This window comes from Bombina bombina, chromosome 12 (assembly GCF_027579735.1).
Source record: "Bombina bombina isolate aBomBom1 chromosome 12, aBomBom1.pri, whole genome shotgun sequence".
In the NCBI taxonomy this organism is placed as follows: Eukaryota; Metazoa; Chordata; class Amphibia; order Anura; family Bombinatoridae; genus Bombina; species Bombina bombina.
This window is the reverse complement of record NC_069510.1, coordinates 126,912,278-126,934,045: the sequence shown is the minus strand read 5'-3', so window position 1 is coordinate 126,934,045 and position 21,768 is coordinate 126,912,278. Positions and strand designations below refer to the sequence as shown.

Genomic DNA, 21,768 nt, shown 5'->3' with positions numbered 1-21,768 from the left:
CATACTAACCAGAAAAGCACTCTGCCCTCATACGTATGGGCTTAGTGTATACAGGTTTTAAAATATATCAACTTTATTAGTTTTATTTAAAAAGGGTTACATACCATAAAAAAACAGTTGCAGAAAGTAAAAGTGGTTTTCAAACTAATGTTGTGAAAATGGTGGATAGTTACAAATTCTTATCCTGAATTGATATCATGGATAGTAACTCCAAACTAAACAGGATTTGTGCTAAACCTTAATGGTAAATGTATGTTTATAATCTGCTGTGGGCTAACATCCCTGTAAGATGATCTGTGACCCACAAGGTATCAATCACGTGTCAACCACGTGATGTGTAGCAGGCAGGCGGAAAGTTAGGAAACCAAAAAAACATTTTAAAAGGGACACACCTACACACTGCCGCCGACACACTAATGTGTCACGACACATAGTTTGTGCTGAAGCAGAGACACACCTACACCCTGCCGCCGACACACTAATGCGTTATGACACACAGTTTATGCGGAAGCAGAGACACACCTACACACTGCCGCCGACACACTAATGCGTTATGACACACAGTTTATGCTGAAGCAGAGACACACCTACACACTGCCGCCGACACACTAATGAGTTATGACACACAGTTTATGCTGAAGCAGGGACACACCTACACACTGCCACCGACACACTAATGTGTCACGACACACAGTTTGTGCTGAAGCAGAGACACACCTACACACTGCAGCCGACACACTAATGCGTTATGACACACAGTTTATGCTGAAGCAAAGACACACCTACACACTGCCGCCGACACACTAATGCGTTATGACACACAGTTTATGCTGAAGCAGGGACACACCTACACACTGCCACCGACACACTAATGCGTTATGACACACAGTTTATGCTGAAGCAGGGACACACCTACACACTGCCACCGACACACTAATGCGTTATGGCACACAGTTTATGCTGAAGCAGGGACACCCCTACACACTGCCACCGACACACTAATGTGTCACGACACACAGTTTGTGCTGAAGCAGAGACACACCTACACACTGCCGCCGACACACTAATGCGTTATGACATACAGTAATGCTGAAGCAGAGACACACCTACACACTGCCGCTGACACACTAATGCGTTATGACACACAGTTTATGCTGAAGCAAAGACACACCTACACACTGCCGCCGACACACTAATGCGTTATGACACACAGTTTATGCTGAAGCAGAGACACACCTACACACTGCCGCTGACACACTAATGCGTTATGACACGCAGTTTATGCTGAAGCAGAGACACACCTACACACTGCCGCCGACACACTAATGCGTTATGGCACACAGTTTATGCTGAAGCAGAGACACACCTACACACTGCCGCCGACACACTAATGCGTTATGGCACACAGTTTATGCTGAAGCAGAGACACACCTACACACTGCCGCCGACACACTAATGCGTTATGACACACAGTTTATGCTGAAGCAGAGACACACCTACACACTGCCGCCGACACACTAATGCGTTATGACACACAGTTTATGCTGAAGCAGAGACACACCTACACACTGCCGCCGACACACTAATGTGTCACGACACACAGTTTGGAAAGCACTGGTCTAGTACTATGGGTCTGTCTTTAGGAGGAGCAACAAACAACTGACACATACAGCTGCTCTGTATGAACACAAGGGCAGAAAATTTGGGGAAAATAGGATCAGAAAGAGGGAACGGATAAGAAAATAAATAGGTAAAATGAGAATGGAAAGAGGGAGAAGACCGAGGGAGACCCATAGCACAGAGGGAAGAGAAACTGTAGACAGCTAGAGGAAGAGTGTGAAAAAAAGACAGGGAGAAGGGGGTGCACAATAAGAGGGGGAAATGCCAGGGAGAGGGCAGAAAGGAGGGGAGAGGGAGGAGACTGCAGAGAGAAGAAAAGAAAGAAGTGTGTACTGAGTAGAGGGCACAGAGGAGAGAAAGTGAGGAGAGAGAGTGAGACTGAGAGACAGAAAGTGAAAGGGCTGGACCCGTGAGAGGACACAGAGGAGTGAAAATGCTCCCAGGAGAGAGAGAATGAGACTGAGAGAAAGTGAAAGGGCTGGACCCGTGAGAGGACACAGAGGAGTGAAAATGCTCCCAGGAGAGAGAGAATGAGACTGAGAGAAAGTGAAAGGGCTGGACCCGTGAGAGGACACAGAGGAGTGAAAATGCTCCCAGGAGAGAGAGAGTGAGACTGAGAGACCGAGAGAAAGTGAAAGGGCTGGACCCGTGAGAGGACACAGAGGAGAGAAAATGCTCCCAGGAGAAGGAAAGTGTAACAGCAGACTACAATACTGTACATTACAGTCGTCTAGAGCACAATCCTTTACGTAAATCATTGTGGTTATAAATTTCTCTCTGAACAGTTTGTGTGTTATGTAAACTTGAAACACAGGCTATATATTGGCATTACTTACAAGTGCATGATGTAATACACCACTGCCCAGCCTTCAATTGGGTATCCCTTTTCCGAAATAAAGTGATAATCGATCTGAAAACAGAAAACCAAACTTGTAATTAGTCATTTGTCAACTGAATGAACTGGTCCGTGTAACAGACCTATCTCCCTGTGTGCTGAGCTAAACAGGAGCCTAAGAATTATAATCTATAAGTGCAGATTATGCATCACACATATCTAGGTGTCTCAGGTAAGGAATAGAGTATGGACTCTAGTTATTGTAAAATCAAAGCTGATTACAAATTAGTAGTAGTTATACACAGTATATTCAAGGTATTAGTAGAAGAAAGAACAAGGTTCTTATGCCATTTTACAGATCACTAATTAGGGCTCATCTGGGATATTGTGTATAGTTCTAGAGACCATATGTCCAGAAGGATATAAATAAACTAGAAACTGTCCAAAGGAGGCTACTAAATGGCACATGGTCTACAAACAAAGACTATTAGCTAAACCTGTATAGATTAGAGGAGAGAAGGGAAAGAGGCGACATGATAGAAAACTTCAAACATATGAAGGGACTTAATAAAGTGGAAACCTGATCGCATTTTCCACAAAAACAAAAAAAGAAATACCAAAACAAGCGGGCACAATCTTAAAGGGACATGAAACTCAAAATGTTTATTTCATCATTCAGATAGAAGGAAATTAGAAAGTTGTGTAGAATTGATGGGACATGCATAAGGCTATACTAAGTAATAAGTAACATGTAATATGTGTAGACTTGATGGGACATGCATAAGGCTATACTAAGTAATGAGTAACATGTAATATGTGTAGACTTGATGGGACATGCATAAGGCTATACTAAGTAATGAGTAACATGTAATATGTGTAGACTTGATGGGACATGCATAAGGCTATACTAAGTAATGAGTAACATGTAATATGTGTAGACTTGATGGGACATGCATAAGGCTATACTAAGTAATGAGTAACATGTAATATGTGTAGACTTGATGGGACATGCATAAGGCTATCATAAGAAAACAGTAACATGTAATATGTGTAGACTTGATGGGACATGCATAAGGCTATCATAAGAAAACAGTAACATGTAATATGTGTAGACTTGATGGGACATGCATAAGGCGATCCTAAGTAATAAGTAACATGTAATATGGGTAGACTTGATGGGACATGCATAAGGCTATCCTAAGTAATAAGTAACATGTAATATGTTTAGACTTGATGGGACATGCATAAGGCTATCCTAAGTAATAAGTAACATGTAATATGTGTAGACTTGATGGGACATACATAAGGCTATCCTAAGTAATAAGTAACATGTAATATGTGTAGACTTGATGGGACACGCATAAGGCTATACTAAGTAATAAGTAACAGTAATATGTGTAGACTTGATGGGACATGCATAAGGTTATACTAAGTAATAAGTAACAGTAATATGTGTAGACTTGATGGGACATACATAAGGCTATACTAAGTAATAAGTAACATGTAATATGTGTAGACTTGATGGGACATGCATAAGGCGATCCTAAGTAATAAGTAACATGTAATATGGGTAGACTTGATGGGACATGCATAAGGCTATCCTAAGTAATGAGTAACATGTAATATGTGTAGACTTGATGGGACATGCATAAGGCTATCCTAAGTAATAAGTAACATGTAATATGTTTAGACTTGATGGGACATGCATAAGGCTATCCTAAGTAATAAGTAACATGTAATATGTGTAGACTTGATGGGACATGCATAAAGTTATCCTAAGTAATAAGTAACATGTAATATGTGTAGACTTGATGGGACATGCATAAGGCGATCCTAAGTAATAAGTAACATGTAATATGGGTAGACTTGATGGGACATGCATAAGGCTATCCTAAGTAATGAGTAACATGTAATATGTGTAGACTTGATAGGACATGCATAAGGCTATCCTAAGTAATAAGTAACATGTAATATGTTTAGACTTGATGGGACATGCATAAGGCTATCCTAAGTAATAAGTAACATGTAATATGTGAATACTTGATGGGACATGCATAAGGTTATACTAAGTAATAAGTAACATGTAATATGTGAATACTTGATGGGACATGCATAAGGCTATCCTAAGTAATGAGTAACATGTAATATGTGTAGACTTGATAGGACATGCATAAGGCGATCCTAAGTAATAAGTAACATGAAATATGTGTAGACTTGATGGGACATGCATAAGGCTATACTAAGTAATAAGTAACATGTAATATGTGTAGACTTGATGGGACATGCATAAGGCTATACTAAGTAATAAGTAACATGTAATATGTGTAGACTTGATGGGACATACATAAGGCTATACTAAGTAATAAGTAACATGTAATATGTGTAGACTTGATGAGACATGCATAAGGTTATACTAAGTAATAAGTAACATGTAATATGTGTAGACTTGATGAGACATGCGTAAGGCTATACTAAGTAATAAGTAACATGTAATATGTGTAGACTTGATAGGACATGCATAAGGCTATCCTAAGTAAACAGTAAAATGTAATATGTATAGACTTGATGGGACATACATAAGGCTATACTAAGTATTAAGTAACATGTAATATGTGTAGACTTGATGGGACATGCATAAGGCTATACTAAGTAATAAGTAACATGTAATATGTGTAGACTTGATGGGACATACATAAGGCTATCCTAAGTAATAAGTAACATGTAATATGTGTAGACTTGATGGGACATGCATAAAGTTATCCTAAGTAATAAGTAATATGTAATATGTGTAGACTTGATGGGAAATGCATAAGGCTATCCTAAGTAATAAGTAACATGTAATATGTGTAGACTTGATGGGACATGCATAAGGCTATACTAAGTAATAAGTAACATGTAATATGTGTAGACTTGATGGGACATGCATAAGGCTATACTAAGTAATAAGTAACATGTAATATGTGTAGACTTGATGAGACATGCGTAAGGCTATACTAAGTAATAAGTAACATGTAATATGTGTAGACTTGATGGGAATTACATAAGGTTATACTAAGTAATAAGTAACATGTAATATGTGTAGACTTGATAGGACATGCATAAGGCTATCCTAAGTAAACAGTAAAATGTAATATGTATAGACTTGATGGGACATACATAAGGCTATACTAAGTATTAAGTAACATGTAATATGTGTAGACTTGATGGGACATGCATAAGGCTATACTAAGTAATAAGTAACATGTAATATGTGAATACTTGATGGGACATGCATAAGGTTATACTAAGTAATAAGTAACATGTAATATGTGTAGACTTGATAGGACATGCATAAGGCTATCCTAAGTAATAAGTAACATGTAATATGTGTAGACTTGATGGGACATACATAAGGCTATACTAAGTAATAAGTAACATGTAATATGTGTAGACTTGATGGGACATACATAAGGTTATACTAAGTAATAAGTAACATGTAATATGTGTAGACTTGATAGGACATGCATAAGGCTATACTAAGTAATAAGTAACATGTAATATGTGTAGACTTGATGGGACAAGCATAAGGCTATACTAAGTAATAAGTAACAGTAATATGTGTAGACTTGATGGGACTTACATAAGGTTACCCTAAGTAATAAGTAACATGTAATATGTGTAGACTTGATGAGACATGCGTAAGGCTATACTAAGTAATAAGTAACGTGGGTTTAATCCTGCTTTTTTTGTATGCAATATCTTTCTCTGATTGTATCTGGGACCAATTGTCATTTTGTTTAGAATATTTCAGTATGTTAAAGGAACATTGTACACTAGATTTTTCTTTGCATAAAGGTTTTGTAGATGATCCATTTATATAGCCCATCTGGGGATGTTTTTTGTAACTATCTATAGTTTTGCTTATTTTTTAATCTCATTGTGCTGATTTTCTGACTCCTAACCAAGCCCAAAGTATCAGATGTAGACCCAGGTCTAAAGATTAGTGCTGCTATTGTTTGTGTAATCTGTCTAATTAAATGCAGGAAAGGGGGAGTGTGTCTGCTCTTTCTGCTTTCCCAGCCCCTTTCAGTAGGTGTCCCAGCCTAACCCCATCAACAGTGCTAAACTGGGAGCTTCTAAGTACGTTTTTAAAAGGTTTTATACAGGTTTTGTATATCAGTATCTGTGTATCTTTATGTAGTGTCTATTATATGCAGTTATATGAAAATTGGTGTATACTGTCGCTTTAACTTGAAAGTTCAGTAGAAGATCAATAAATTACAATTCTGACAATGTTATTTTAAGTAAGTTTATAAGTGTATATATAAGTACATAAGTGTATATAAGCATATACATATATATTTACAGTAAACACACAGTCCCCATAGAGCGCAATGTAAAGGCACTTTTCAGTGGTGTTTTATTTTCTCTAACACCCCACACCAGCACACTTTATCCCCTTATAACTGCTATATGCAGTTAGTAAAGAAAAAAAAATTAAAGATGCTCATAATTATTTAAATAAACAATACACTTTATTTCGGGGGCAATAGGGGGACATTTTTTAAATTAACCAGAGGTCTGACCTCTGGTTAATTTTCGGAGCAAAATTGCTACTGTGAGCTTGCTGTAGTATTAACCAGCCACTCATAATGGCTGGTTATTTAAAGTGGGCTCGAAAATGGGCGAATTTGCGCGTTTACAGGCACACGTTGAATTAGCGCTCCACTTGTAATCTAGCCCTTTATTAATAAGATTAAAATGAATATTAAAAGGGACACTGAACCCAAATTTTTTCTTTTTCGTGATTCAGATAGAGCAGCAATTTTTAGCAACTTTCTAATTTACTCCTATTATCAAATTTTATTAATTCTCTTATCTTGAAAAGCAAGAATGTTAGTTTAGATGCCGGCCCATTTTTGGTGAACAACCTGGGTTGTTCTTGTCCATTGGTGGATAAATTCACCCACCAATAAACAAGTGCTGTCCAGTGTCTGAACCAAAAATTGTCTGGCTCCTTACCTAAGATGCCTTTTTTCAAATAAAGATAGCAAGAGAACGAAGAAAAATTGATAATAGGAGTCAATTAGAAAGTTGCTTAAAATTGCATGCTCTATCTGAATTACGAAAAAAATTGGGTTCAGTGTCCCTTTATATAAGTAGTCAGTGTAAAGTAAAACGTCACACTTCAAAAGGACAGTAAAAATATCATAGTGAAAACAGTGCAACAGTATTGAGATGAGCAGAAACACATCTTCTCTCACTAAACAAGCTCAGACTGATTGCAATAACCCTTTAAACTAATAAAGCATTTAGGTTACTGGCCTCAGGACCATCATTTCCATGTTTTAAAAAGACTATTTATACCTCAAACTGATTCTTTTCTGGAATGTAAAAGCTAGTACATTTGCTTGCAAACCACATGAGCGTTTGTTATTTAATCAGATTTGTTATGAAATGTGAGCAATTTCTTCTTTTAGGCTTCAGTTATATGTAATTGTTGTTGCGGTGATCACATGTAGGTATTTTCTCTGTGTGCGCTGCTGTCCTGGCTCTATTCCCCCCCATTGCTTACAATAGATTTCACCAGCGCACACATGAAAAATGTTTTGACACAAATTAGCCCAATGTCTGCCAGAGGCTTGAAAAATGCAAACGTGTGTTTTTCATACAATTAATCGCCAGCAATGGGTCTAGTAAATCATAAGCGCTTGAGTTTTAATACTGGCTCCTGAATTTCAAGTGTGTTCTGAAGCAAATTAGCCACTTGATTCGTAATTGGCACCATAGATAAGTTTTTTTCAGGAGCTGCAATGCATAGCAACTCAGGTAGGATACAATAGGAATGTATGTGGCAGCCAATCACCATCTGTGTCCGGTTTAAGAGTCGTTATGCATTTCAGCTCCTAAGCAGCCTCAACAATGTGCATAACGTTTAATGGACAACTATTTGTGCAATTATAAAATGTTCAAATGTGGTGTGCTAGGTACTGCGTGTGCTAGGTACAGTACAGTGGGTGCCAGGAGCAGTGGGTGCTAAGTACAGTGGGTGCTTGGTAGTGTGTGTGCGCTGGGTACAGTACGTGCATTGGGTACAGTGTGTACTAGGTTCAGCGAGTGCTAGGTATAGTGAGTGGGCTAGGTACAGCGTGTGCTAGGTACAGCGTGTGCTAGGTACAGCGTGTGCTAGGTACAGCGTGTGCTAGGTACAGCGTGTGCTAGGTACAGCGTGTGCTAGGTACAGCGTGTGCTAGGTACAGCGTGTGCTAGGTACAGTGTGTGCTAGGTTCAGCGAGTGCTAGGTACAGTGTGTGCTAGATACAGTGTGTACTAGGTTCAGCGAGTGCTAGGTACAGTGTGTGCTAGATACAGTGTGTGCTAGATACAGTGTGTGCTAGGTTCAGTGTGTGCTAGGTTCAGTGTGTGCTAGTTACTGTGTTTACTAGGTTCAGCGAGTGCTAGGTACAGTGTGTGCTAGTTACTGTGTTTACTAGGTTCAGCGAGTGCTAGGTACAGTGTGTGCTAGATACAGTGTGTGCTAGGTTCAGCGAGTGCTAGGTACAGTGTGTGCTAGATACAGTGTGTACTAGGTTCAGCGAGTGCTAGGTACAGTGTGTGCTAGATACAGTGTGTGCTAGATACAGTGTGTGCTAGGTTCAGTGTGTGCTAGGTTCAGTGTGTGCTAGTTACTGTGTTTACTAGGTTCAGCGAGTGCTAGGTACAGTGTGTGCTAGTTACTGTGTTTACTAGGTTCAGCGAGTGCTAGGTACAGTGTGTGCTAGGTACAGTGTGTACTAGGTTCAGCGAGTGCTAGATACAGTGTGTACTAGGTTCAGCGAGTGCTAGGTACAGTGTGTGCTAGATACAGTGTGTACTAGGTTCAGCGAGTGCTAGGTACAGTGTGTGCTAGATAAAGTTTGTACTAGGTTCAGCGAGTGCTAGGTACAGTGTGTGCTAGGTACAGTGTGTACTAGGTTCAGCGAGTGCTAGGTACAGTGTGTACTAGGTTCAGCGAGTGCTAGATACAGTGTGTACTAGGTTCAGCGAGTGCTAGATACAGTGTGTGCTAGATACAGTGTGTACTAGGTTCAGCCAGTGCTAGGTACAGTGTGTGCTAGATACAGTGTGTACTAGGTTCAGCGAGTGCTAGATACAGTGTGTACTAGGTTCAGCCAGTGCTAGGTACAGTGTGTGCTAGATACAGTGTGTACTAGGTTCAGCGAGTGCTAGGTACAGTGTGTGCTAGATTCAGCGAGTGCTAGGTACAGTGTGTGCTAGATTCAGCGAGTGCTAGGTACAGTGTGTGCTAGATACAGTGTGTACTAGGTTCAGCGAGTGCTAGGTACAGTGTGTGCTAGATATAGTGTGAACTAGGTTCAGCGAGTGCTAGGTACAGTGTGTGCTAGATACAGTGTGTACTAGATACAGTGTGTGCTAGGTTCAGTGTGTGCTAGGTTCAGTGTGTGCTAGTTACTGTGTTTACTAGGTTCAGCGAGTGCTAGGTACAGTGTGTGCTAGTTACTGTGTTTACTAGGTTCAGCGAGTGCTAGGTACAGTGTGTGCTAGATACAGTGTGTGCTAGGTTCAGCGAGTGCTAGGTACAGTGTGTGCTAGATACAGTGTGTACTAGGTTCAGCGAGTGCTAGGTACAGTGTGTGCTAGATACAGTGTGTGCTAGATACAGTGTGTGCTAGGTTCAGTGTGTGCTAGGTTCAGTGTGTGCTAGTTACTGTGTTTACTAGGTTCAGCGAGTGCTAGGTACAGTGTGTGCTAGTTACTGTGTTTACTAGGTTCAGCGAGTGCTAGGTACAGTGTGTGCTAGGTACAGTGTGTACTAGGTTCAGCGAGTGCTAGATACAGTGTGTACTAGGTTCAGCGAGTGCTAGGTACAGTGTGTGCTAGATACAGTGTGTACTAGGTTCAGCGAGTGCTAGGTACAGTGTGTGCTAGATAAAGTTTGTACTAGGTTCAGCGAGTGCTAGGTACAGTGTGTGCTAGGTACAGTGTGTACTAGGTTCAGCGAGTGCTAGGTACAGTGTGTACTAGGTTCAGCGAGTGCTAGATACAGTGTGTACTAGGTTCAGCGAGTGCTAGATACAGTGTGTGCTAGATACAGTGTGTACTAGGTTCAGCCAGTGCTAGGTACAGTGTGTGCTAGATACAGTGTGTACTAGGTTCAGCGAGTGCTAGATACAGTGTGTACTAGGTTCAGCCAGTGCTAGGTACAGTGTGTGCTAGGTTCAGCGAGTGCTAGGTACAGTGTGTGCTAGATTCAGCGAGTGCTAGGTACAGTGTGTGCTAGATTCAGCGAGTGCTAGGTACAGTGTGTGCTAGATACAGTGTGTACTAGGTTCAGCGAGTGCTAGGTACAGTGTGTGCTAGATATAGTGTGAACTAGGTTCAGCGAGTGCTAGGTACAGTGTGTGCTAGATACAGTGTGTACTAGGTTCAGCGAGTGCTAGATACAGTGTGTGCTAGGTTCAGTGTGTACTAGATACAGTGTGTACTAGGTTCAGTGAGTGCTAGATACAGCGTGTGCTAGATACAGTGTGTGCTAGGTTCAGTGTGTACTAGGTTCAGCGAGTGCTAGATACAGTGTGTACTAAATACAGTGTGTACTAGGTTCAGCAAGTGCTAGGTACAGTGTGTGCTAGATACAGTGTGTACTAGGTTCAGCGACTGCTAGATACAGTGTGTGCTAGGTTCAGTGTGTACTAGATACAGTGTGTACTAGGTTCAGCGAGTGCTAGATACAGCGTGTGCTAGATACAGCGTGTGCTAGATACAGTGTGTACTAGGTTCAGCGAGTGCTAGATACAGCGTGTGCTAGATACAGTGTGTACTAGGTTCAGCGCGTGCTAGGTACAGTGTGTGCTAGGTTCAGCGAGTGCTAGGTTCAGTGAGTGCTAGGTTCAGCGAGTGCTAGATACAACGTGTAAAGGAAGTAACACTTTTGACTACCAGCTACTTTGTGTGTCAGTTCACCCTAAGAGGCCCATTTATCAAGCTCCGTATGGAGCTTGTGGGCCCGTGTTTCTGGCGAGTCTTCAGACTCGGCAGAAACAGCAGTTATGAAGCAGCGGTCTAAAGACCACTGCTCCATAACCCTGTCTGCCTGCTCTGAGCAGACGGACAAGAATCGCCACAATTCAACCCGATCGACTACGATCGGGTTGATTGACACTTCCCTGCTGGCGGCCGATTGGCTGCGAGTCTGCAGGGGGCAGGTATTGCACCAGCAGCTCTTGTGAGCTGCTTTTGCAATGCTGAATACGGAGAGCGTATTGCTCTCCGCATTCAGCGAGGTCTTGCGAACCTCATCCGCACTGTCGGATCAGGTCCGCAAGACCGTTGTTAAATAGGCCTCTAAGTCTCTTTAGTGACCTTCCAATTTACGGTCACTCTTCTGGCTTATATTAATGGAGCACCGAGAGATTGACATGATGTTATGTATCACCGGAATATATTCTTCTCCTCCTGAAGTACACAATTCCTTGATCTAGGAGCCTCTGGTTACTTTCCCCACATATGATACCTTATGGTTATCCATTAACTATAGAATTGTTATATATCGTTCCTAAGCAGTTATCACCTACAGCTAGCCCTGACATTACCTAATAGTCTTGCTTCTTATTTAAAGCGATCACTTACTACTTTGGTTAACTAGTAGGTTTGCAGAATCTGCTCCTCCGTGTATGCGGTCTAATCCATTAATATATCTTAAAGCAACCTGTACTGACTTTGCTTTTTAGAGCACTAAATTTAATTTATACGCATCACCTCCCCCCCCCCCATATTCAGAGCCCACATCAGGTTTCAACCTAGGTGAATTATTTTCACCACAAATCCTTGTAATTTACTTATGATGTATTAATGTCTTGATAGCAATTGTAACCGGACCTGCGTGTCCGATCCTTTTGTATGTGTCTGTTTGAACAGGGGTCCTGCGTGTCCCCAAGTGTTACTTTTAATTTTAAAACCAAATAAAACTTCTTTAAAAAATTTTTTAAAAAGTTCAAATGTGTTACAGCCGTTTATTATTGCGTGGTCATAATACCTGTATTTTCCTTTAGCAATAGAATACGTACCGAGTGGAAGACCAGAGACAGGGATTTTGTAAAGGGTAATGCAGCCATCAGCCAATGGATCTTAAACACCTCACTCCTACGAGTAAAGACAGATCAGTTAATAAGACATTGGTATATCGTCTCACCTGCAGAATCACTACAATTCTGCGCATACAGTTTGCAAAGCAGCTGCTATTTAATGCACATAGAAATATATACCAGCTACCAGCAATGCCCAGATCAAAACAGTTGTAGCTTTAGCTTTACCCTGGCTGGAAATAAAAACATAAAGATTACATACCGCTGCTCCTCCGGCAGGGATAATTCTAAAACTAGATCCTAAAGCATCTACTTGCACAGTTGTATGTAAAAGGTAACAATACTCTTCTACTAAGTTTCTGGATAGGGGTGTGAATATATTTTTTTCATTAAAAAAGGGACATTAAATGTTTTGGGGTTTTTTGCTGCATCATTTTAATATATACATGTTTGTAGAGCATGTTGCCGTTACCAATAGAACTGAGGTTTTCATAATCAGCCAGTGAGTTTGTACCTGTAATGTAGAACACACTAGAAGAAGCTTCTGAAGATACACTTTAACGAAGTAAGCAGGTAATAGAAATAGTATACAGCTGTTAAAACCACACAGTCTATGATTAAGTGCCACTAGCAGGCGCGAAACGCGGCAGTCTTTCAATGCTCCATGGTAGATATCTGTAAGGACAGAAGAAAAAAAGAGGCGCCTTATGGGACAGTATCGTGGTGTCGCTAGGGTGCAAGAAACGACGGGCAGCACACACAGATGGCAAGATACTCACAAGTGAGATGGCATATGCGTATGCCAAACTAGACAGGACGGAACCTTAGTCGTCCGCCAGACGATCCAATAGGAAGAAGGCTCTAACACTCCAACGGTCCAATCCGCAACGGCGGAAGTATACCAACGTCAGAGACCCACAATGTTTATGGGAAGATTAACGGCTCAGAGTCTTAGGTTTAAAAGGCAGGATACCGCACCCAACATAATTTCAGAATGATGGTCAGCGAGAGCGGGGGTATCATAGGAGAGAGTTTTATTTTAAAAAAGGTTATTATTAAAACAGTTTAAAATACAGCAACGCGTTTCTCGACCTTCCGGTCGTTTCATCAGGCTGCTGATGAAACGACCGGAAGGTCGAGAAACGCGTTGCTGTATTTTAAACTGTTTTAATAATAACCTTTTTTAAAATAAAACTCTCTCCTATGATACCCCCGCTCTCGCTGACCATCATTCTGAAATTATGTTGGGTGCGGTATCCTGCCTTTTAAACCTAAGACTCTGAGCCGTTAATCTTCCCATAAACATTGTGGGTCTCTGACGTTGGTATACTTCCGCCGTTGCGGATTGGACCGTTGGAGTGTTAGAGCCTTCTTCCTATTGGATCGTCTGGCGGACGACTAAGGTTCCGTCCTGTCTAGTTTGGCATATGCATATGCCATCTCACTTGTGAGTATCTTGCCATCTGTGTGTGCTGCCCGTCGTTTCTTGCACCCTAGCGACACCACGATACTGTCCCATAAGGCGCCTCTTTTTTTCTTCTGTCCTTACAGATATCTACCATCATCCTTTCTCTGGGAGTGCTGCCGTCAGATTGGGTCACCTGCGGTGGGGAATACCTTGCTTTCCCCGAGACTGTTTTCCTTCCATTGTGTTCTGTTTGTCACATGTGCGCACCTCCATAAGGACTCAATCCTTGTTTTCTTTTTTCAATGCTCCATGCCTGTTAATATTTTTAATATGTTTCAATAAAACTTTGTTTTTAAATCATCCACTGATGTGCAGCCGATATCTCCATTTTACACTGTGATGCTGCAGTTTATTTTACTGCCTTTGCGGCTAGCACCCTACCTATGAGAACACACTATCGGCGGATGACGTCATCACCAGGTGCTTGGAGCCGGGACTATTACGGTGCGCTTGGAGCGGCAGTGTAGTTTCTTTTACTGTTAAAACCACACTCCTCTGCTTCCACTATCTGTTTCGAATAACTCCCAAATGTTAAAATCCTCTCTGAAATATATTCCGTTATATACTCACATGGAGTTCCAAACTGGGTGCCGTTGCTTTCTTACATCACCTCCTCTCCTGCCCCAATAAAATAAAGTTTTAAGAACAACAAAAAGAAATATGTAAAACAAAAAGCTATTTGTAGATTATAGTCCCCTATTTGCTCCTGCAATTGCAGTCTATCTGGTGGGTTCCTTTTTTGGACAGGATGAATCGATGTAGAGATATTTGTGCTCTTGGATGGAGTAAACTATGTAGACAACAGTGTTGAGCTTTCTGTATCGTTTGGAAGGGCAAGGTGCAACTTCCTTATCTTGAGAGCCACTTGTACCTGCATAAAACCATACACCATTTCAAATGTTTGTTTCTGGTACTAATGGCGTCTCGTTTTGTTCAGCCTTGTCTTTATTTCCCATTTAACACAATTACTTTATGTTCACTCTGTACACCCATTGACTATTTCACATAGATAACTAAAAGTTACAAATATATGAGGATGCGACTTTATAGTTTTATATAAATTCCTTAGTCTGAATTGAAAATTTGGAATAAAAAGGTTAGTGGTCCGTTACAATAAAAAAATTATCTTCTATATAAGTAGAGAGTAGTTCTCGATAGCCCATACTAAAGGAAGAACCTCTTTATCATCAATTTGTGAGTAGTTTTTCTACGCCTTGGTCAGTGTTTAGGAGGCAAAAACTACTAGCGTCTCTGACCTGTCCTCCATGATATGGGAAAGCACTGCTCTAATACCATTGGATTGTGATGCTTCACCCTATGTCAATGGTTTGTGAAGGTCATAATGTAGTTATATTCAACACAATTATCAAGGAGCACCATGACCAAAGATAAAACGTAGTTTTTATTATAAACGCATCAACTCTAAATTTTGTTGTTGCTGTTACTATTTTAGAATGCTATTTTGAATAAAAGATAAGTTATATCATTGGTCACGGTGCTCCTTAATAAATTGTGTTGAATAGAACTTCTGTTTAGGAAAAGAGTTGAGTACGGACTCAGGCACCAGCCCTAAAATACATCCGGAGAGAGTGTACTAAAACGGAGCATTGGTGACGTCATTCGAGGAGGTGTACCATAAGAGGGGAGCGAGGTATGCGGGTAAACCAAGCAATTGAGGAACACTGAAGATCTGCGCTTCATGTTTATATCCCTAATGAAGGAAACCTCAAGTAAGGCTCCCTTATGACCAGTATCTATACATCCGTATCTGGAAAGTGGGATATTGATGAAATATCATTTTTACGTTATTTTTATAAACGTACTATTTCACATTGTTCATAATACACACAAAGACATTAGGTGCCGACAACACAGTGTACTAAGTGAGCAATGTCATACTATACCAACATTTGTGATGCAAAAATGTTGCTTTTAGATTCCTCAAATACCCGTTGGCATGAATGAGTCCATTTCCATTTTGTATTTGACTCCAATAAATGATGTAGGAGATACAGCGTACTTGCAAGATTAGGTAACATTTTGTGATAGTAATTAATAGACCCAAATAAGAGAGCAATTGAGTAACAGTTGGTGCAGGGGCTTTCACTTTATCTTCTGTTGCATGTATACCAGGGGCATCGACCATGTGAGCACAAAAGTCTAACTTTTGCTGCATAAATTTACATCTCTGTAAGTTAACCTTTCGGCTATTGTCCTGTTACCTCTCTAAGACTTTTTCTACATTTTCTTTATGCTCTTTATTATCTAGACCAGTAATGAGCATATCGTCCAACAATCAATGTCTGCTTAGACATGCCTAATACACCACTATAATAAAACATATACAAGTATATGAAAAAGTGTCCCTTCAGTTCACTTCAGTGGCAAAGTTCCCAAATGCCTAGAGATTAAAGGAGTACATAAGTGCGAAAGCACGGTCCCAGATATGGATTTCCCTTTCTGGCTTGTGGGGTGTTGGTAAAAGGAAAACAAACAGGATTGCAGTTTGTAGTATTCCAGGTAATGCGTTAAAAACAGGATACTACTAATCCAGAATAGACCCACTGAAGCGAGTCCTACAAACCATTAGGCTCTAATAAGACAATCCAATTAAGCCCATTTTGCAACCTTAGGCGACACCCCCTACCTATTCCACTCCTCACACAAACCATTCCCTTTCTCCCTTCTTCCATCTAATTAATGCATAAAAAGGATCTTACCTAGGTCATTAGCCTAATCACAGGCCCTGATACTCCTGAGCAATCCCTCCCCTTGTATACTACACCCTCCCCTCTAACTACACCCCCCCCCATAGTATATATAACCATAGAACCCACACCTGAAAGTAACAAAGAAATATGTCCAATAAACGAGTAAGAGACTTAGAAGAGGTGAAGTGAAAGATTATGAATAAGTAACCAAAATATGTTTCTTGGTTGAATTTCATATTATCGGTAATTTAGGAATTTTCATATAAAACAATAGACTCAGTGATAGAATATTTCCATATGATGAACAATATGACATGATTAGTAAAATATAAGCAAGTTATATTTTATGCTATATTACTATTAAAACGTAAATGTCTTTGCTGGTAATGCTCATGATGGAGGGGATTGTCCTCTAGTCTGAGCTCTTCTGACCAATGTTATGGATAATAACCGTCCATATGGACTTTGTTTTTGAAAGGTGGGACTAATAACCTTGACCCGAGTGGATTTGATCTGATGTTATCCCAGATATTTTCGGTTACTGTGTTTTATGCTATGTATCCACCCTTTTGTACTGATATACAGTATGATAGGATTTTCCTTCTGTGTTTGTTCAATAACTTCCAATAAAGAAATATATATATATATATATAAAAAAAAGAAAAAAAAAAAAAAAAGAGAGACTTAGAAGCCTTGATTAGGAGGAGGGAGAGATTATTCCTTCATTCATTCTCTCTCCCCTCCTATTCATCATGATTTTGTTTCCTATAGCTAGTAATGAGGAGCTGCTGATGAAAAGCACCCCTCTCATATTTTGCATCATACTGTAACGTGAATTTTATAACACCACTGCTATATTGTATGTACAAATAATCGGAAAGTGAAATGCAACCCATTTTGATTCTGTCTGTACACCAGTTTGAAACGTTATAAAAAAAACAAAAACAGGATACTCTGGCGTGCACACAGAGGGGAAACCAACAGCAAAATACCTCTTAAAGGTTAAATTTGCCTTTATCGCAGAAGCAGGTAAAGCACAACTTCCCACTGATTGCAGCTACTGCCACGCTATTCAAGCTGATCCATTAAACACTTGCTCACCATAGCTTCCCCGTCCCTTCATGGTGAGTACTTGACCGGCTCTCCATTCGCCTATTAATCCTACTTTGACATTTCACTTGGTCTAGCGCTTAATTAATTAATGTACAGAGATTCTATGCAGTCGACCCTCACACTGACTTTTCTTTGCTTGTGTTTCCCGCTACCTTTGCGGATGTTTCCCGCTACCTTTGCGGATCCTCTTGAGGTGTCCAATCTTCCCCCAGTTATGATACACTTGTTCCATAAATCTGCAGGATCTTGCATTGTAATCTGTAGTCCCACATCAGTAACAGCTGGATTTATTTCTGAATCTATTGTTTCCGGATACTTTTTTCTGTCACTAACGCTGTTTGAAGTATTTCTTCCCTCACAACATCTCTTTTCATTTGAGGCAGAGAGATACTGTTCTAGACGTTCAGTCCAGGATACCCAGGACATGATGTCTCCGTCAGATTCTGACAGTCTGCCTATCAGTGCCATACTCTGATATGCTGGCTGAGCATCATGGGAAATGTAGTTCCCAAACCTCTGGAGGGCTAACTTTGTGGATGTCTGCTTTTTACTGTCAGCACAATAGTTTATTTATTGTACTATGGTTGTTTTGTTCCCTTTACAAAACAAGTAAACTGTGTTCTGGCTGTCTGTCTGCTTCAGTCTGATTATTGCTGTGTGTGCTGTAACGCACACAATTATCACTTGAAGTGACACTTTCCCTTATACTTTACATTAAAGGGACAGTCTACTCCAGAATTTGTATTGTTTAATAAGATAGATTCTTCCTTTATTAACCATTCCCCAGTTTTGCATAACCAACCCTTGTGAATATCTACACTTTTTACCTCTGTGGTTACCTTGTTTCTAAGCCTCTGCAGACTGCCCCCATATCTTAGATCATTTAACAGACTTGCATTTTAGCCAATCAGTGCGGACTCTTAAATAGTTCCACTGGAGTGAGCACAATGGTATATTTATAACACATATGAACTAGCAGTGTCTAACTGTCAAAAACTGTCCAAATGCAGAGACAGTTCAATGGCTTAGAAATAAATATATGAGCCTACCTAGGTTTATCTTTCCACAAAGAACACCAAGAGAGCAAATCAAATTAAATGATAAAAGGTAAATTATAAAGTTATTTAAAATTCCATGCCCAATTGGAATCATGAAAGTTTAATTATGACTAGACTGTACCTTTAACAGTATAAGTACTCACTGTGCTGTTGCTCCTCTATACATTTCATTTCCCAGAGTTAACAGTATAAGTACTCACTGTGCTGTTGCTCCTCTATGCTTTACATTTCCCAGAGTTAACTGTATTAGTACTCACTGTGCTGTTGCTCCTCTATGCTTTACATTTCTCAGAGTTAACAGTATAAGTACTCACTGTACTGTTGCTCCTCTTTACATTACATCTCCCAGAGTTAACTGTATATGTACTCACTGTGCTGTTGCTCCTCTATGCTTTACATTTCTCAGAGTTAACAGTATAAGTACTCACAGTACTGTTGCTCCTCTATGCTTTACATTTCCCAGATTTAACTGTATAAGTACTCACTGTACTGTTGTTCCTCTATGCTTTACATTTCCCAGATTTAACTGTGTAAGTACTCACTGTACTGTTGCTCCTCTATGCTTTACATTTCCCAGATTTAACTGTGTAAGTACTCACTGTACTGTTGCTCCTCTATGCTTTACATTTCCCAGAGTTAACTGTATAAGTACTCACTGTACTGTTGCTCCTCTATACGTTACATTTCCCAGATTTAACTGTATAAGTACTCACTGTACTGTTGCTCCTCTATGCTTTACATTTCCCAGATTTAACTGTGTAAGTACTCACTGTACTGTTGCTCCTCTATGCTTTACATTTCCCAGAGTTAACTGTATAAGTACTCACTGTACTGTTGCTCCTCTATGCTTTACATTTCCCAGAGTTAACTGTATAAGTACTCACTGTACTGTTGTTCCTCTATGCTTTACATTTCCCAGATTTAACTGTGTAAGTACTCACTGTACTGTTGCTCCTCTATGCTTTACATTTCCCAGATTTAACTGTGTAAGTACTCACTGTACTGTTGCTCCTCTATGCTTTACATTTCCCAGAGTTAACTGTATAAGTACTCACTGTACTGTTGCTCCTCTATGCTTTACATTTCCCAGAGTTAACTGTATAAGTACTCACTGTACTGTTGCTCCTCTATATGTTACATTACCCAGAGTTAACAGTATAAGTACTCACAGTACTGTTGCTCCTCTATGCTTTACATTTCCCAGAGTTAACAGTATAAGTACTCACTGTACTGTTGCTCCTCTATACGTTACATTACCCAGAGTTAACTGTATAAGTACTCACTGTACTGTTGCTCCTCTATACGTTACATTACCCAGAGTTAACAGTATAAGTACTCACAGTACTGTTGCTCCTCTATGCTTTACATTTCCCAGAGTTAACAGTATAAGTACTCACTGTACTGTTGCTCCGCTATGCTTTACATTTCCCAGAGTTAACAGTGTAAGTACTCACTGTACTGTTGCTCCTCTATGCTTTACATTTCCCAGAGTTAACAGTATAAGTACTCACTGTACTGTTGCTCCTCTATACGTTACATTACCCAGAGTTAACAGTATAAGTACTCACAGTACTGTTGCTCCTCTATACGTTACATTACCCAGAGTTAACAGTATAAGTACTCACAGTACTGTTGCTCCTCTATGCTTTACATTTCCCAGAGTTAACAGTATAAGTACTCACTGTACTGTTGCTCCTCTATGCTTTACATTTCCCAGAGTTAACTGTATAAGTACTCACTGTACTGTTGCTCCTCTATACGTTACATTACCCAGAGTTAACTGTATAAGTACTCACTGTACTGTTGTTCCTCTATACGTTACATTACCCATAAGTACTCACTGTACTGTTGCTCCTCTATGCTTTACATTTCCCAGAGTTAACAGCATAAGTACTCACTGTGCTGTTGCTCCTCTATGCTTTACATTTCCCAGAGTTAACAGTATAAGTACTCACGCTCCTCTATACGTTACATTACCAGGAGTTAACAGCATAAGTACTCACTGTACTGTTGCTCCTCTATACGTTACATTGCTCCTGTGTATAAAAACTCATTTAATGTTGATATCCCATCCTCTTCGCCACTGTAATGTTTCTTTATAGAAGACATTTATGAAGATACACGTTAATGAAGTTTGCAGGTAACATAAATAGCACACAGCAGTTACAACCACACTCCTCTGCTTCCACTGTCTGTTTCAAATAACAACCAAATGTTCCAACAGTCCTCTCTGAAATTGATGCTGTTATGTACTCACCGGGAGAGACAAAATGGCTGACGTTGCTTAATTACAGCAGTATCACACCGACCGGTTGTGCACTTCATGTTTGTTTAAAAATCAATTTAAACCGCTTTATCTTAACCCTTTCTCATACAAAATATTTTTGATATTGTAAAAACAGTGACCTTTCATTTTTAGAATAGAAATATTTTAATTGTCACTTTAGTAAAAGCCCAGACCGACTGCTCCTTACCTGCTCCATTCTACCCCATACATTTGTTAGAGAAACATCATCACTATGTGAACACACTACCTACATATATATTCTCTTCCTCAATAGAAATTCTCAGAATGGTAACCCATCTCTACTTCACTTGCCCCCTTAAAGTGATGGTAAACTCTCCCCTTTTTAAAAATAGATCCGGAGTGTTAGTGATAATCAGTTATTAGAGCTGCGTTACATACATAGGTCAGCTGTAAGGACCATAAAATTCAGATGATATAGCTGTATCACATACTTAGGTCATGTGTAAGGACCACTATGATGAACGTACAAAATGCAAAAAAAAGTTATGCTTTCAAGAATTTTGCACTGAATGTAATGTGCTAATCCATTTCTTCCAACAGTGAGTATGGGGGGGGATAGAAATAGATGGC

At 39.9% G+C, this 21,768-nt stretch overlaps 1 protein-coding gene across 1 annotated transcript in view; it reads right to left on the bottom strand.

Annotated features, from left to right (window-relative positions):
- Nucleotides 1–21,768, bottom strand: part of GPR107 (G protein-coupled receptor 107) — a 216,710-nt gene that overhangs the window by 153,557 nt on the left and 41,385 nt on the right. Inside the window, exons 10-11 of the mRNA XM_053695827.1 lie at nucleotides 12,523–12,598; nucleotides 2,457–2,530 (exon numbers count right to left, since the gene is read on the bottom strand). Coding sequence (XP_053551802.1) covers nucleotides 2,457–2,530; nucleotides 12,523–12,598 — 150 coding nt within the window. The remainder of the gene's footprint in view (nucleotides 1–2,456; nucleotides 2,531–12,522; nucleotides 12,599–21,768) is intronic.